The 17,608-nt window shown below is 41.0% G+C and overlaps 2 protein-coding genes across 8 annotated transcripts in view; both read right to left on the bottom strand.

The window, feature by feature from the left end:
• LOC308100749 (vinculin-like) overlaps positions 1 to 2,108 on the bottom strand; it is a 44,514-nt gene extending 42,406 nt beyond the window's left edge. For all 5 annotated transcript variants that reach the window (XR_013934455.1, XM_080449838.1, XM_080449840.1 and 2 more), the window contains exon 1: positions 1,705 to 2,108. Coding sequence is in view for 4 of the 5 variants with exons in the window: in XM_080449838.1 (XP_080305964.1) it covers positions 1,705 to 1,872 (168 nt within the window). In the remaining variant the exon portion in view is untranslated. The remainder of the gene's footprint in view (positions 1 to 1,704) is intronic.
• A 6,386-nt stretch (positions 2,109 to 8,494) lies between these two features.
• LOC308100377 (urokinase-type plasminogen activator-like) lies at positions 8,495 to 14,980 on the bottom strand. Of its 3 annotated transcripts, none has more exons than XM_080449400.1 (11): positions 14,807 to 14,980; positions 14,046 to 14,144; positions 13,889 to 13,928; positions 13,289 to 13,421; positions 13,096 to 13,193; positions 12,808 to 12,876; positions 11,271 to 11,448; positions 10,944 to 11,092; positions 10,665 to 10,805; positions 10,300 to 10,448; positions 8,495 to 9,512 (listed from the first exon to the last, which is right to left on the bottom strand). In XM_080449400.1, the coding sequence occupies exons 2-11, from the start codon at positions 14,100 to 14,102 to the stop codon at positions 9,318 to 9,320; spliced, it is 1,209 nt and encodes a 402-aa protein (XP_080305526.1). In that variant the 5' UTR covers positions 14,103 to 14,144; positions 14,807 to 14,980; the 3' UTR covers positions 8,495 to 9,317. The 3 variants fall into 3 exon arrangements, with proteins under 3 accessions (XP_080305526.1, XP_080305528.1, XP_080305527.1); XM_080449402.1 differs by having other exon boundaries at positions 12,808 to 12,861; XM_080449401.1 differs by having other exon boundaries at positions 14,046 to 14,135.
• Between the last annotated feature and the right edge of the window lie 2,628 nt (positions 14,981 to 17,608).

The following is a 17,608-nucleotide window of genomic DNA, read 5'->3' as shown; positions in this document are numbered from 1 at the left end:
TAGGTGATATAAGGGTTCAGACGGCATTATTACGGCATTTTCAATGTGAAGTTTATTACTTCCAATAACTTCTTAATTTATTTTTGTTTGAGTGTGAGACTATGGTACTATCCACTGCATCAATATCAATTATCCTGGATCAATGATAATGACGTCTCCTCAGTATGGATTTTTAAGAGAATATAAATAGATACAATTAATTGTCTGTCTGGTTCAAATCACTGCCATCCATCCATCTCTCTCCCACTGAGATGACAGGATGGGAGGAGGAGGATGTGACAGTGACACAGGTCAAAGGCATATGGTGGTTTATAGCAGTGGTTCCCAACCAGTGGTCCGGGGACCACCAATGGTCCTTGAGGGGGGTTCCAGGTGGTCCCCAGCTAAATGATGGAGAGTTAATTGACCCTTATAGATCTTTAACTCTTGAAAGTGTCAAATAAAACCAAAGGTTTCATTTTACGCTCTCACGAGTTAAATTGTTGTTAAACATCTGCATTACTTAATTAAAGAATTGTTATTTTGATCAACGTTTGCCTGTTATCTCTCCTATGGTACCAACATCAATACAGCATGGAATTGTGGACAAAATCGTATCCAACTATAACAAAATATTCGGTCTGAGAGTCTACATCTCATAAAATGGTGGTCCATGGCTCAAATGCCTGATTGATTGATTGAATGAATACTTTATTAGAAGTTTAGTGGAACTTGATATGAAAAGGGTTGAAAACCACTGGTTTATAGGATTTTTTTTTATACATGTACAAATGATTCTGAATACGCAGGAATTGGGGAAGAAATTACAAGGGGAGAGAGTCTGTGCCAATGATACATAACCGGGTAGCCTACATTCACCACTCTGTGAAGAAACTGCAAGCTCAGCAATTATCCACCCAGGCTAATTTTGACTGTTATGAAGGAGGAGAGGTGATACGAGGCATAATAAAACTGCTCCTCTCTCCCTGACAAGTGGCATTTCCCTCTCCTCTTGCCCTGTGACAGTCAGTCGGTCAGTGACACACATTCTGTTCTGTTGAATGAATCTATCGACCCGTTTATTCCGCCCCACAAACTTGATGCGGTCCAGTCACAGTGGCCAGTCTTCTTATTATCAATCAATCAATCAATCAGTCAGTCATATCAGGGCAAAGTTTGACATGCTGTTTTTAGGCCTGTCACAATTATTACATAATCCACTAATCACAATTATTTTTTTGCATAATCTCAATCGTCATAATCGTTTCCATGTTGAAAAATTTTCACACATTTTCAAATATATATTAAAAAAAAGCAGAAATAGCAGATCTGCAAGCTTACAAAGCTCTTGTAGATCTGCCATTTCTGCTATTTTTTACATGTATACTATATATACATATTAAATATGTCAATAATTTATTTGTATATTTAAGTTATGTCATATCTGCAATGTTTGATTACGAAGCCTAAAAGGCAAACGGAAATGTAATTTGTATTCATATGTTCAAATGTTCAATGCCAAACACACAATTAAATCGTTAATGCAATAATTGGAATGACAATTAATCGTCAACTTAAATTTGTAATCGTGACAGCTGTCTTTGAAGATTAAGAACAGCCCTTATAGCTGTTGTCATTCAGGAATAAGGACTCAAAGAAACGGCTTTTGTCCTGCAGATGTGGAACGTTCTAAATAATGGGACACAGCAGGGACAGATCACTCACCCGGACGAGGTTGCTGACCGCCGCCTGCACCGCCTGCACCGGCACCGTGAGGTCCGGGATGGCTTTGCCGTCCACCTCCCCCTCCTCGTGCATGATGACCAGGTGGGAGATCTGCTGGGCCACCGGCTCCAGGATACTCTCGATGGTCTTGGTGTGAAACACCGGCATGGTGGTGACAGACTTCTATACCGCAGCCCGACAGTATGATGAAAAGGCAAGGCTGGATGGGGGCGCTCCTCCAGCACAAACAAGACAAGGATCCGATCCCCCCCCCGTTTCACCACCGACAGAAACGGACAAATAGAACAAAAAAAAACCAAAACAAATCCCGAGTTATCGGCTCCTGGACGAAGCCTTCATGTGATCGTGAACCCCGTCGCACGGAGGGCAGTCCGGTAGTGACAGCGGTGTGATCTGATCGCTGTCCTCCCGGGAGGGAGAGCTGCTGAACGGAATCGTGACAGAAGGAATCGCCGCCCTCGCATCCAATCACAGCTGAGCAATACATGCTGCCAAGCGGGTTGGTGCGTGCTGCTCTCATCACACACACGCACGCACTCACCCACCCACCGACGCACGCATATTGAGCAAGCACCCGCCAACACACGCGCGCGCGTGCTGCCTGCAAGTGAGAGCCATTCCCAAATTACGTCATGCATTCCACACTGTGGCCAAAAAAGGAAAGTGTTGGGGTACCTCAGGGGTTCTCAAGCTGTGGGTCGGGACCCCCAGGGTGGTCCCCACATGATTTTGGGGGGGTCCCCAGATGACAGTCAAGTGTCAATTTAAGGACTTTTAAGGCCTTTTTAATACCTAAAAATTACCATTACAGCATCAAAAATAATCTACAAAAACTGGTCAAACATTGGCCCAATTGTCAAATAATATAAGAAAGAGGCAAAACATTTGAAAATAGCCGATCTACAAGCTCGCGGGTTGGAGCAGTACGCACCCACTCGCTTGTGAGCTTGTAGATCTGCTATTTTCACAATAGTTAACCGGGGAGGGGCCCCCAGTTCAAATATGATTATTTGGGGGGTCACGGCCTGAAAAGGTTGAGAACCAGTGCCTTAATGAGAGGGAATTGGGGGAATTTATTTGCCAAGACTTACACAAGGTTAAGCGCTGTCTCGGACTCACGGCATGTCCACGGTTTTATACCCCATGAGCCTGTGGGGCAATCAATGACCACTGTTCGCTCATTATGCCGAAAGGTCAGGTTTGAACTTAGGAAATAGTAGAAGACGCATATGATACTATATACTGGATGCATGTGGTCTCTCTCTGTATGTATGGCTGAGATACAGTGGTGTGCATTCTATTAAGCATTGAACCTGCCTCTGTCATATGATCTACATTCATTAAAAGGTGGGTCATGAGTTCATGTCTCCGGGTCTAAATTAAGACCAAGGATTCAGCTTGCTGTTCACTGTATCTGAAAGCAGGGAGGCATCTGAAACTGAAACACTGGGGGACACAGTGGTCCAGGACCACACCCAGAACTGGTTTCCAACACTTGCCAGTTCCTTGTCGTGCTGTACCTCAAGGGTTCCCAAACTTTTCAGGCCGCGACCCCCCAAAATAATCATATTTGAACTGGGGACCCCCACCCTGAGACCCTGACAAGCACTTGAAATTGTAGGCATTACAGTTAGTTTGACTCGGTTCCACAGATAAATATTGTGAAAATAGCCGAATTACAAGCTCACAACGCCTCGCACTCCTAATCCTTGTGAGCTTGTAGATCGACTATTTTTTGCCTCTTTCTTACGTAATATTTGACAATTTGGCCAATTTAGTAATTACATTTCTTTTCTTTTTTTTTTTATAATTAAGGAACACGTTATTCCAACCAGTTCGAGAGACACGGGGAGAACCATAGACATATAAAGGTAGACGCCTCCTCTGGCTCTGAAGCGTCTGTATGGCGGACGCGCTTCCGCTTCCGGGGGGGGCAGCTGGAAATTGTGCGTCACAGAAGGGGGCGTTCAGTAGGCCAATCAGAGGCAGGTGGGGGCGGGACGACTAGATTCTGACAAGTCCTGGAAAAGACACGCTGTGGTTGGCCAGTAGTCAACACACTGTGATTGGCCAGTGCCCGTTCCCCCCGTAAATATGGCGGCCACCATACCAAACAGGTCGCTCCAACGAACTGCAGAGGCCAATGAGGTATCTAGGTTTCTATATCTATGGGGAGAACATGCAAAACAAAGCGCCACCGTGCCCTCGAGTAATTGCATTTCAACTTCAGATCAACTTCAGTAATTACATTTCAACTTCAGAAATGTGCATATACCCTGTATACACTTACTGTATACTGTATGTTGGTTTGTTTACTGTTGAGTGAGAAAACAATGTTGCACATAAAGCTAATCCTCTGGGGACCCTCCAAAATAATTTGGGGACCCCCCCTGGGGGACCCCACTGCTGCATTTGACACCAGGACACTGGTTTGGTTTCACATTCAGTAGTGTCTGTGATCAAGTGAAAATCACATGAATCCCGAATAAAGCAATAGAGAGAAATCCCATTGTAAACGCAGACTGCAACTAGCCCACAGACAGATAGGGTGGGCTCATGCAAATGTAGTGGTGAGATTTTACATAATTCCGCGCGCGCACACACACGCACGCGCACACACACACACACACACACACACACACACACACACACACGCACACGCACACGCACACGCACACGCACACGCACACGCACACACACACACACACACACACTGCAGGTGTGATTCCCCTGGTGAATTAGTGCTAGTCCCAAATGTATGTTGAGGAAACTGGAGACCCCATCCAGCAAAACGTGGGTATTTATACCACAGAGCCCCATGCCTACCAAAAGACCTGTAGCTCTGTCACTTTACGCTACAGTGTGTGTGTGTGTGTGTGTGTGTGTGTGTGTGTGTGTGTGTGTGTGTGTGTGTGTGTGTGTGTGTGTGTGCGCGCGCGCGTGCGTACGTGCGTTTGTGTGTGTGTGTGTGTGTGTGTCTGTGTGTGTGTGTGTGTGTGTGTGTGTGTGTGTGTGTGTGTGTGTGTGTGTGTGTGTGTGTGTGTGTGTGTGTGTGTGTGTGTGTGTGTGTGTGTGTGTGTGTGTGTGTGTGTGTGTGTGAGAGAGAGAGAGAGCGATAGAGAGAGAGAGAGAGAGAGAGAGAGAGAGAGAGAGAGGGGGGAGGGAGAGATGAGACAAACATTGCAAACCTGAGTGACTAGACTCTCTGGTCCACCCAGTTAAACTGCACAGGAAGACCAAAATCAGTTTCCCCATCTTGACGCCCGAACCGGGAATTTACCTCAACTCACCTCACCTCACATCATCTTCAAGTTTATTGTCACATCACAACTTACAGGTGTAAAATAGTGGGTTAAATTAACTTTTGTACAAGCTCCCATCGCTTTAAAAAAAATAGTCATAAAAATAGAGAGCAGAGAAAGAAGAAAAGGAAACAAAGTCAGCTAAGACATACACAACATAGAGATAAATGAGGCAGAATATCATAGTCTCCTGTGCAAGTAGAGATAGCATATTCAGCAATTGTGCAAGATTCAAGGTCATATGTACATAAAATGACAAAGAAATATAACACCCTATATACCAAGACTGATGTGGCAGCAGGGCTGGTGATCTCTCCTTAGGCCAGAACGCCATGCACGTGCGCACACACACACACACACACACACACACACACACACACACACACACACACACACACACACACACACACACACACACACACACACACACACACACACACACACACACACACACACACACACACACACACACACACACACACACACACACACACACACACACACACACACACACACACACACACACAGAATCTCTCTCCATCAGGACTTGGCCCTGGATGTGTATGGTGTTTCACCATGCTTCTCTTCAGGAGTTGTCCATAAAGAGGCGTACGATTCCAGCCTCGATGTGCCTCAGGTCCATATATGGGAGGCAGGCAGAGAAGAGGAGAGGTGAAGTAAACTATAGCAGCACACTGAGCACAGCCCAACATCTCTCTGATGATTCATTAGGAGGAACAGAATGAACGGTGACTGAGTTCAGTAGCACTGCTGTGAGTTCTCTGTGTATCTGGACCTGTCTAAACACTCAGTGATGGAAGCCATTGCTGGGATGTGTTTACAGTGGTTTTGAAGTGTGCTTTCAATAAAGACATGATGACTGCCCGTAGTCCACATCATCACTTTTTTTTGCATAACAAACAGTTAACCATAACTGAACTAATTTATCCCTGTTTTTTTAAATCCATCTGCATTCCTTAATTTCAGTTTTAAGTTATTCCTGTGTTCATGTTTGTGATGATGGCTGGTTGTTTGTCATGGTTGCAGGTCCAGTGCTTATAGCGTTACATTGACATGTTTCTTATTTGAGAGGGGTGTGGGCTTTGAGAGAGGTATGAGGTATTAGACAAAGAGGTGTGAGTCAGTGGATACATGCAAACATAAACACCCATTGCTCCACACAGGGTCTCTGCTTGGAATTCTAGGCCCTGTGACACAGCCTTCACCCCGCTTTCAGCTTCCAACTCTGCCTCTAACTTATTAGAGTAAAACACTGTTTATCTGAACACACAGAGCCTTGCCAAAATGCATACTTTAATTTGTGTGCCATGAAACAACAGTCTCTGTATAACAATCAATGCATTAACTAGATACAGTTTTAATATACTTTAGCCTTACATTGAGATCAATTAAAGATCTGATGGAGGGATCACAGTAAGATAAACCGAAATGAAATGAATCCAGAGAATCTGTCCAAAAGCTGCTTGGAACTTCTTTCTCACTTCATGATGAATAAAGTCTGTTCTCTTGACCTGACCTAAACTTCATCCCAATCCCTTAAAAGGAAAATAAGAAGGCAATATGGTCACAGCCAGACTTTTGAGGAGACACACATGCTGTAGGTCTTTTGTCCATTTGTTATGAGGAAGGGAAAACATGACCGGGTGTTTCCAATTTCCAACTGTCCATGACCATACTGTTTCATCTCTTTTCCTCCTGTAGCTTGTCCTCTTAACCTTTTTTCTGCTTGCTGGGCAATTTGGTTGTCACGGTCCTGGCTTCGTATAGCTATTACTGTTGGGTGATTCAGCTCTAATTAACGAAATGCAAGAGTAGACTGAATTAAGACATCTTGGAAAGAAAAGCAAAATACGAAATCCCTTACAAAGAGAAACCACATGCTTTACATAGCCTTACTACTTGGCCAACACATCCTCTAGTCTAAACAGCCAACACATACTTAGATTTAGCTCACTTTGACACAGTGGAGTGTGGCGTGTTATAGTCTAGTTTCACCGGACAGACAGAGGCATGCACTAACCTTGGGTTTTAGGATAGATTCTTGTAAATGGTTGTATAGTGATGATGGGGGTCTCAAAGTCAAGGCTGATTTATTTTACCTTAACTGGGATCATTCTTAATAAGGTACCTCATTTATCATGAAAAATGCATTTGAAAGACTGCCTTTGAAAGCAGAACTCATTACATTCTCAGACACATTACCTGTGATGTAAAGTGACAGCAAGCAACCACCAAAACTACAAATGAGCCTTTTCCAAGTTTACGGTCATTCGTAACCGATTAATAACCACTAGTAACTCAAAGCAAGTTTTATAAAATCAAACCTTTATAGATAAGATAATTAGAACCGGACAATTGTAACATCCATCTTATAACGGTGATCTAAATAGTTGTTTCACTGAGTTTAAAACGGGACCCACAGGGACTCAGGATACATTGTCAAAATCCTCACTGTTGGAACACAGTTTTTTATGTATTATATAAAATTCATGTAAAATAAAAATGTGTTAAACTAATTGCTATTTTACAACAATGCATGAAAAAAGGGAGACAGTAGGTAATTTGGCCTCATTTGTACATGTATGGTAGATCTGTGCATGCTTGTGTAAATCATGAGTATTCATTTAACTCTGCAATTTGATATATAACTCTGGAATTTGTTGTTATTAATATACTAAGAATGTCACTCAGAAATGTGACATTTTTACATTTCTGTGCCACATGCTAAACAATATATATTCTATTCTATTCTCTCCCAATTCAAAAAATATATAATTTACAGCCTAAATAAATGTTTTCTAATCCACCAGTATGTTGAGGTACTACTGAGCTGCTGCCAAATACTGTTACTCAACACCACCCTCTAGTGTTTTGCAGAGAAACTACAGCTCATCACTGCCAAGTCGAATAACAGCAAAATAACCTCATCTGTCTGAATCTTCATATACTGTCTGTATGAGGCTATCTGTCATTTCATGTAATGATGTATCTATATCTATGTTTTTTTTACATTCCATAGTACAAATAACCTGTCATGAGTCCAACCCTCCTGAGAATGAATATTGTTCATTGTATAGTTGCTCTTCAGCTCTGATATGAGAGCACAAATGAGACATGAAACAAGGACAGGAAGTCTACTTGAGTACACATTCAAATCTCTGTTCATTTAACTCAGAAAGTGTACAGATCTATTATTGGTTATTTGGTTACATTTGTATACACTCTGAGTTAGATTAGCACTAAGGATTTCACATCCTCTCACATCCTCATCCTCCCTCTGACAGCGAGGTGTGTGTGTGTGCGTGCGTGCGTGCGTGCGTGCGTGCGTGTGTGTGTGTGTGCGTGTGCGTGTGTGCGTGTGAGAGACAGAGAGAGTGAGAGAGAGAAAGAGACAGACAGAATAAAATAGGGTTTATACAGAACAAATTAAACTCAATATTGTAGCTTAATATTTATTAGCATGAGATCATTACATCAAAAACATTTAACAGCAGGTCCAGCCTTCTACAACACAAGAAAGGAGGTTTTATAAAATAAAATAATTTATCTGTAAAAAAGTAAAATATATATAAATATTCTGTGAGCTATAACTTGTTTTCCAAGTTAATAATACATATAAGCCCATATAATATAAGGATTAACAATTGAAAGGTGCATGAAAGTATTATGCACATTTGAGGCACAATTAGACATTTTAATATACTGTACCTGTACAGCCTGATATATAAATATATTTGCAAGTTTTGTAACCATACATTACAAATTGGTTGTATACTGAAGCCAAAGCGACAATCAGTAGCCTACTCTATGTACACTGGAAAATCAATCAAAAATAAATAAATACAATCTAAATGAATCAATTTCCTTCTTTATAAACAACAAACAACAGCAAAATAGCAGATCTTCAAGTGAGCTTGAAGATCGGCTATTGTCACTATTTGTTGTATAGGGCTTAAGTGTATCAAAAATGTGATTCCATTTGAACACTCTCAAGACTTTAAGACCGGGAACACATCTGTGTCATTTTAGAAATTATTGTACTATGAGCTTGTATATCTGCTATTTTTGAAAAATCGTGACATTTTTTTAAAATATTTTTTTCAAAAAACTGTTAGGATTTAGAAAACATTTTAAGAATCGGACTCAGGCCTTCCTTAATGGGTTAAACGAATACTCAGGATTTTATGTGTACATAATAATGTACTGTATGTGCAATCTTTAAAAAAGAAATAGCTGCCAAATTGTCCTTTTTTGTATTTTTTCTGCAGATCATTTTTGGGGGTACATGACACCAGCTGTGAAGGCAGAGAGCCCAGTCTTCTCAGCGATCCAGTGGTTGTAGTTGGTGACGCGTGTGTAAACACCTGGTTTGTCCTTCCTTGCACAGCCTTCACCCCAGCTGACCACCCCGAACAGGAACATACGACCCGCAACATCACACACCAAGGGACCACCAGAGTCACCCTGCAAGGAGAGAGCAAGGTTAGTATATTAAACTAAAACAAATGTTGGTTAACTGAAATGCATATTATACGAATTGGGTGTGTGTACACACACACACACACACACACACACACACACACACACACACACACACACACACACACACACACACACACACACACACACACACACGTTGTACAGTAACTAAGTACATGTACTCAAGTACTGTACTTAAGTAAAATGTTGAGGTATTTTTTACTTTACTGGAGTATTTCCAATTTTCAGTACTTTTACTTCTACTCCACTACATCTCAGAGGCAAATATTGTACTTTTACTCCACTACAATTATTTGAAAACTTTAGTTACCAGTTACTTTGTAGATTTTGATTATTATTACAAAACCACATCAGCCCTACAGTATATACATTTCTGCCATTTGAAAATAGCAGATCTACAAGCTCACAATGCATCACCATACGATGCATTGTGAGCTTGTAGATCTTCTATTTTCAAAAGATTTGTATGCATTTCATACGTTTGTAAACTTTGTGAGATGGGACATTCTGCACAATGAGTACTTTCTACTTTTGGTACTTTAAGTACATTTTGATACCAATACTTTTGTACTTTCTCTCAAGTACATTTTGAATTCCGGACTTTTACTTAGAATTCCGGACTTTTACATAGTATTTCTACATTGCATTATTGATACTTTTACTTAAGTAAAACATTTGAGTACTTTTTCCACCACTGACGCACACACACACACGCACGCACACACACTCATTCACTTTAGACTTCACTCACTCGGCATGCGTCAGTGCTCCAGTCAGGACTAGCAGCACAGAACATGTTCTGGGTGACAATTCCATAGTTTTCATAGCCTTTGCAGTTGTCCTGGGACATCAGAGACACTTTTGTCTGCTTCAAGACCTGTGAGTAGCGTGCAAATGGTCCTGTAGAGATCACATAATCAGTTTGTTAGGGGTTTGACACAAATGACACTAATAGAGCAGTGAAAAATGGTGAATAAAAGGTTTACACATCAGGATGTAAACTTAATTCAGATTAATTCATTTCACTTTTTGAGAGAAAGAGATAGCGAGACAGAGAGACGGAGCGAGTTCTCCATCATGATAGAGGTTCAAAGTTAAATGTTATACAGTACATACTATCGCTCTCCTTGCCGTATCCAGCGACGTTGCACACAGATCCTGGGGGCAGCATAGTGAGAGGTGGGGGGAGACAAACTGTGCGTGCAGATGGTGTCTGAGACGCACATACACCGTCTTTGCGCTGGATCTTTATCAATGCTGAAAGACACACAAGTACACAGTTTTGAGTCCCATTGTTTTTTTTGTCAAAACCTACACAATACCCCTCCCTCATACACAGACTATACACCCCCCCCCCCCACACACACACACACACACATACACATATGTGCTCACCTATGTCATTATTGTAGTTATGATCGTATTGCTGGTGTGTGATGAGTTGTCCAATAGTGAACATCTGCTCCCTGACAGCATCAGTAGCGTCAGTAGCGATGGAATTCCTGCCCAGACGTACAGAAAAACGTCGAGTCGAGGTGCCTTCTCTGCGAGACCAAATACATACACATCACGTTACACTCACAACTCAAATATTACATTACAGAATCTGACCAATAGTGGTGTGTGTGTGTGTGTGTGTGTGTGTGTGTGTGTGTGTGTGTGTGTGTGTGTGTGTGTGTGTGTGTGTGTGTGTGTGTGTGTGTGTGTGTGTGTGACTCTCACCCATCAGGAAAGCAATGTGCAGCAGTGAGGACCCAACAAGGCGAGATGAGAGAGCCTCCACACACAAACTCATCACCCTTAAAGATGGCTGCCGTCCATGGCTGGGACTCTATGGGTGTGATGGATCCACCCACTATCTTTCTCTGCCTAAATTCTGTCCTCTCTCCACACGTCAGCTCTACACAAACAGAAAGTCAATGACAGTCTCATTTACAGGCCCTAGGATGTGTTTTCGGATACAGACACAATGTGCACTGTACAATGTAGCCCAAAAAACGGGAAAGCATCTGTGTCATTTTAGATTTTAGCTATATATATAGCAACAAGTATTTCAAAAACTTGTTTTAGAACAGTGGTTCTCAAAAATAGCAGATCTACAAGCTCACAGCCCGTCACTTCGTGCCACGCTGCAAGCTTGTACATCTGCTAGTTTTGAAATTAAATTTGAAAAAAACTTTAAAGTGTTTCAAAGTTTTTTTTTATAATTTAGATTTTCTTCTGGGGGTCCCTGACACAAAACATATTCAGATGGGGGGGGGGGTCCGCGGCCAAGTACAAATAATTTTGGGGGTCCTTAAGCAGTTGGAGAACGACTGATTTAGAAGGCATTTGTAGAATCGACCTCAGGTCTTAATGGGTTAAGCAGATGAGACTGGCTTTACCAAGAAACAAGGGAACTGATGTACTCAACTCGAAAGTGTTGAAGGAAGTAACACTATTAACAATGCACAGCAGCAGATTCAGAGTTTTTCATAGACATTTGTGGGGTGGGGAGGTGTGAAGTCTCTATTTCATGCACATCACGCCATGCATGTGAACTTGCTTGGTTTTGTTGATAAGCTTTTTTCACGGTGGGCTAATCAGTAAAACATTCCTAGGGCTCATCTATTAATCATTATCATATATTTGTAACTCATATAAAGTATGTTGTTTTGCTTGACTGGGTCCAGATTGTTGAACTTCTCCGTGTTTGTTAGTTTGCAACTGTCCAATGGTAATGAATACATTAAAAAAATATATGTAATTATGTTTTATGTATGTTATTTATGTATGTATTTATTGTGTGTGTGTGTGTGTGTGTGTGCGCGTGCGTGTGCGCACAAACATTCATTCATTATAAAGGATAAGGATAATTCCTTTTAACAGGTCGTTCATGAAAGTCCTTGCGGTCTTGTTTCCAATGAGAACCTGTGAGCAATTGGGGTTAAGAGTCTTGCTCAGGGACAAATTTCATATCATCGGCGCATATGCTGGGATAGCCTGGAATCGAACCTGGGGCAACCAGGGCCAGCTCTGGTTCCCTAGGCGGGCTCACTAACCACTCAGCTATGGCCGCCCCATGATGCCACTTTTTTTTGCCACCCTCTAGTTTTTTTGTCTTATTTTTTTCTGAAATGACACCTCTGTCCTACACCCCATACAAATATATATATATCATGATCAATTATAGCCTACTGTATGGGTAAAATACCGGACCAGGGTACACCCTTTACAAACACCATCATGGTAGTATAGTTTGGAATTTAGTTAAACAAACCTGTGTCCACTGAAACAGGAGTTACTGTAGATGTTGCTGCTGTTGTTGTAGTAGCTGTTGTAGTAGTAGCTGTAGTGATAGGAGATAATTACAAGAATATTAATTTCATGGGTAAAATGTCCAACCATTGCGTCTATTATTTTACCCATGTCATGCCTATTTTAGGCATGTCTTTATAGGAAAAATTAGCTACAATAGCAGATTTACAAGAGCATGTAAATCTGCTATTTTTTCTATTCATTGTACGACAAAGTATATAGGGCTTAAGTCATTTAACCTTCCTCTCACCAGTCTCAGTTCCACATTTAGGAATTTCACACAACTCTCTCACGATCCTTTTTCCTCTTTTGACGCGACACCATGGCATCAGGCTCTCATCAGGATTTCTAACAATCAAAATCAATCATTTAGAATCTGAATTTTCACAAATGCATATTTCAAAGTACCAGGTATGTAAAAGGGAGTGGTTCTGTCAACATACCTGCAGTAATTGTTAAAACCAAGTCCCAGTGAGGTCTCATATTGTCCAAACCTGCTCCAAAAGAGACACCTGCGGCCTCTTGCAGATCTAGCAATAGAACCCCTGTAACTTGTCCCATCGTCAGACAGACACTCTGTTGATCACACAGGAAACATATGAGTGGGATGGTGTTTTTATTATTATTTTGCTTCATTATTAGTGGTAGAAAGTAACTAAGCACATTTACAGTACACAAGCACCGTACGGCGTACAATTTTGAGGTATTTCTTACTTTACTGGAGTATTTCCAATTTTCAATAATTTATAACCTATATACTTTGGCAATTTGAAAATAGCCGATCTACAAGCTCACAACGCGTTGCAAAGCGACGCGTTGTGAAATGGGACCTTCTGCATAATGAGTACTTTCACTTTTGATACCTTAAGTATATTTTGATGCCAATACTTTTGTACCTTACTCAAGTAAATGTTGAATACCAAACTTGTACTTGTTCTATTTCTACAATAGGGTATTGATACTTTTACTTAAAAAAAATGTAGTACTTCTTCCATCACTGTTTATTATAAACATTGATTACATACAGAATCTGTCTACCTTACCTCTTTCAGTGTTTCGGTATGACCACTTCCTTGTAGAAACCTGAAGAACACAAACAAGATGTGTTATTTTTGTCAACATTGTGTTCTCAAGCTCTGAGAGAAGCAGAAGAAGAAGGAGGAAGCAATCTGTATTTCATTTCCTTTTATTGGTGCTTACCGCATCAGTACAGAAGAGGATGGTAGCTATAAGCACTAGAATGACTAACAGGTCCATCACTTCAGGTTCCTCTTTCTGGCTGCAGACGGGCTGAAAAAACTAAAATAGTTTGACAAAAATGAGAAATATGAAATCTGTAATCCTCAGCAAGTACATTGAAAACACATTCTTCCCTTATATGGCATTTTCCTCAACATAGACAGACATGTGCACTTGCCTCACTACGTCAGGTTTTAAGTTGTATGACCATTTAGTATGCATACCCCATTGCATGTTTTGTGCTGAGAATGGGTAGTTGTCCATCTAAATTAAAATACTTTTGTGGCTGTGTTTCCCAGACATTTAGAGCATGGTCATTTTGTACTGTACTGTACAATTAACATTCTACAGTCATTATCTGTACAATGATTGCACTATCAATTATGGTTGATGAATGCAGTGTATGTATATACTGTACATCACTGCATGTTTTGGAATGCTGTGTAGTACACTTCCTGTTATTTATCTGTGTTTTTCACACACTGCAGGCTACATTATCAGTAGAATAAGAATGAAAGCAATTTGTTTGGACTTTAAAAGCATACTTTTCTGGATGCTGGATTTTGATATTCACTTAATGCAATCCACATTCACAATCACTCACATTCTTCTGTTGTCATTCACCAAACTGATTAAAAAACACACACTTTTTAAATCATCATTCAACTTAAAAGGTTTCACCACTAATGCAACTGAATCCCATAGCATTGCAATCTGCTTACCTTATCACCCAGACCTCTTCTCTGTGATTCTTCCTGTTGAGTCAACTCTTATTATGGTTCTATTAGTCTCTGGAATATCCGTCTGTTTTCAGGATACGTCTGTATAATCACCGGAAGCAGTCTATGGAGTAGGTCCCTCAAAAGCAATAAACAACTCTGGCTTTGTAGCTTTGATTCTCTCTGTCTGGCTGTCTGTGCTCTGTTGGCGCTCCTATATAAACTGTTGGTGGGAGGAGGGGCTTAAGACAAAACATCAGTCATGATAGATTATTCACTATATTGTTCACCAAATCATAAACCACAGAGTATGTCATATCCTCTGATATACAAGCACGAGCACCCGTACCCACGCTCTACATTACCATATTCAAAATTTGGCGGTTGCATTTATTCACTGGAAAGTTTGATAGAAACTAGCCTACGCACTTAAACCCTATATATCATTGGTCTTCAATACGGGGGGTGCACGGTATTACATTTAACCGTGCACTTGAACCCTAGCTATCACCCCTATTCTGGCAGGAACATGAAAAAGTTCAATATTCAACCCAATTGTATACATAGTGGGGGTCCCTGCGATCATCTCATTCTCAGCTAAGGGGTCCTTGGCCTGAAAAACTTTGAAGACCCCTGCTATATTTTTCAGTGAGCAGTGTCCACCAGGGGTCCATACTAGGCCCCCTCCTTTTTCTTTCTACACCAGAGACGTGAGCTTGTAGATCTGCAATTTTTGCCAAATGTTTGCCCCAAAATAGGGATGCTAGGGTTCCAGTGGTTAATATAGCCTCTATGAATATTTAATTTCTGTTACTCTCTCACTCTTTCTCCTTACAAACAAAAACCTCGAGTTTGAATGAGAAAAAAAACGACATGATTAATTTAAATAAAATCGGACTAAATTATTGCACACATAAGCAGGAATAATACATTCTCATTTAAAAAATTTGCTTTGAAATATTTCCGGAATTTTATTAATTTAATTTATGTCATTCTCTGACAAATCTTGGGACGTGGGAAACATTTTCGTTTAATTTTGAAACACATCTGCAATCATTGCAACATATGTTTGGGGCGGCCATAGCTGAATAGGTTGAGACTGAGGCCACCTGGGAAGCAAAAGGTCCCCGTCCCGGCAATGTGTCGAGGTTTCCTTGAGCAAGACACTTAAGCCCGAACTGCTTCCCCCCTGCGCTGAAGTCTGACAAACTTGACTGAAGATGAAAACGGAACTTCCCCCACAGGATCAAATAGGTCTAATTAGTATGTATATGTATGTATGTATGTACAGTTGTGTGAGTTGTATGTACTATATGTGTTTGTATTGGTCATTGGTGCAGATATACAGACCAACGCTGTGCTAGATGGCTGGCCTCTTCGGTTGTAAAAATAGAGTAAACAATTGCTGAAAAAATAAACCTATCCCAATTAAAAGGCCCCAAGCTAAATCTATTTTTGTAAGAAGCAGGGGGATTTATGTACTGAAATCATGACCATAAATAAAGGTGACCTCACCATAGTTACTCATCACACCTTGAATAACGGAAGTTACTAACACTTCCTTTCTTCTGAATAGAGAACTAATTAAACCAGTGACTAAGTGCAGGATGGGATATCATTTATGTAGTACTTGAATTTGTAGATTGTACTGTAGAGGCTACATACGTAGCACAAAATTACATTCATTATTATTTCATTTGTTTCCTCTATATATTTTCAATATTAAATTAAGTCCCACTTAATTGTTTGTTGAGCAGCTGTGCAGAGCAAGACTACATTACATTGCTTGCCATGTAATTCCCAAAACAGATGATATCTGTACTGCACTCTCAGGTCGGGTGATGCCAACCTCCTGGACATCCCCAAGACAAAGAAAGGAACTTGGGGTTACAGGGCCGCCCCCCCGCCCGCCCCCCCGCCCCCCCCCCCCCCCCCATGGAACTCACTCCCAGCACACATCAAAGCTGCCCCCACCCTCGCCACGTTTAAAACCACACTCAAAACCCACTTTTTCAGTCTTGCATTCCCTACCTATTTCTATAGTTTTTAACCTTTTAACTAGCTTTTCCTAATAAAGTTGTTTTATTTTGGTTCTGTAAAGCGACTTTGAGTACTTACAAAAGCGATATATAAATTGAATGTATTATTATTACTACAACTGAAACTATTTGAAAGCTTAAAGGGGTGAGATTCCTACAGTATCATCACACATCTCTATTCCCTTGGTCCTGACACGTACCTGCAATACAATTTTCTATGGTAGTTGTGACAGAGGAATATGACATAATATCTTGCTGTTTATCTGGTATTTCATCAAATGTACCACAATGAAGGGCAATAAAAGACATTCCAGAGTGTGTGTAACATACAGTACGCACAACACAAACACACACACACACACACACACACACACGCACACTTGCACGTACGTATGCACATACACATACACAGACTTGCACGTACGTATGCACACACACACACACACACACACACACACACACACACACACACACACACACACACACACACACACACACACACACACACACACACCCCCACACACACACACACACACACACACACACACACACACACACACACACACACACACACACACACACACACACACACACACACACAATCATGTTCAAGATATGTAACTAATTACACTGATTAAAAACATTACTTGCATGTCTGTAGAGACAGTGGGGCTTTGTTGGAAATGTTGACAGCAGTCTGGAAAAGAAGGAGGAAGGATGTTATGAATCATATTCTATGTTGAAACAAAATATCATAGCCTCCAGC

The sequence above is a fragment of the Gymnoscopelus braueri genome (assembly GCF_963280865.1).
Source record: "Gymnoscopelus braueri genome assembly, chromosome: 14".
Lineage (NCBI taxonomy): Eukaryota > Metazoa > Chordata > Actinopteri > Myctophiformes > Myctophidae > Gymnoscopelus > Gymnoscopelus braueri.
This window is presented reverse-complemented; position numbering and strand designations above follow the sequence as displayed.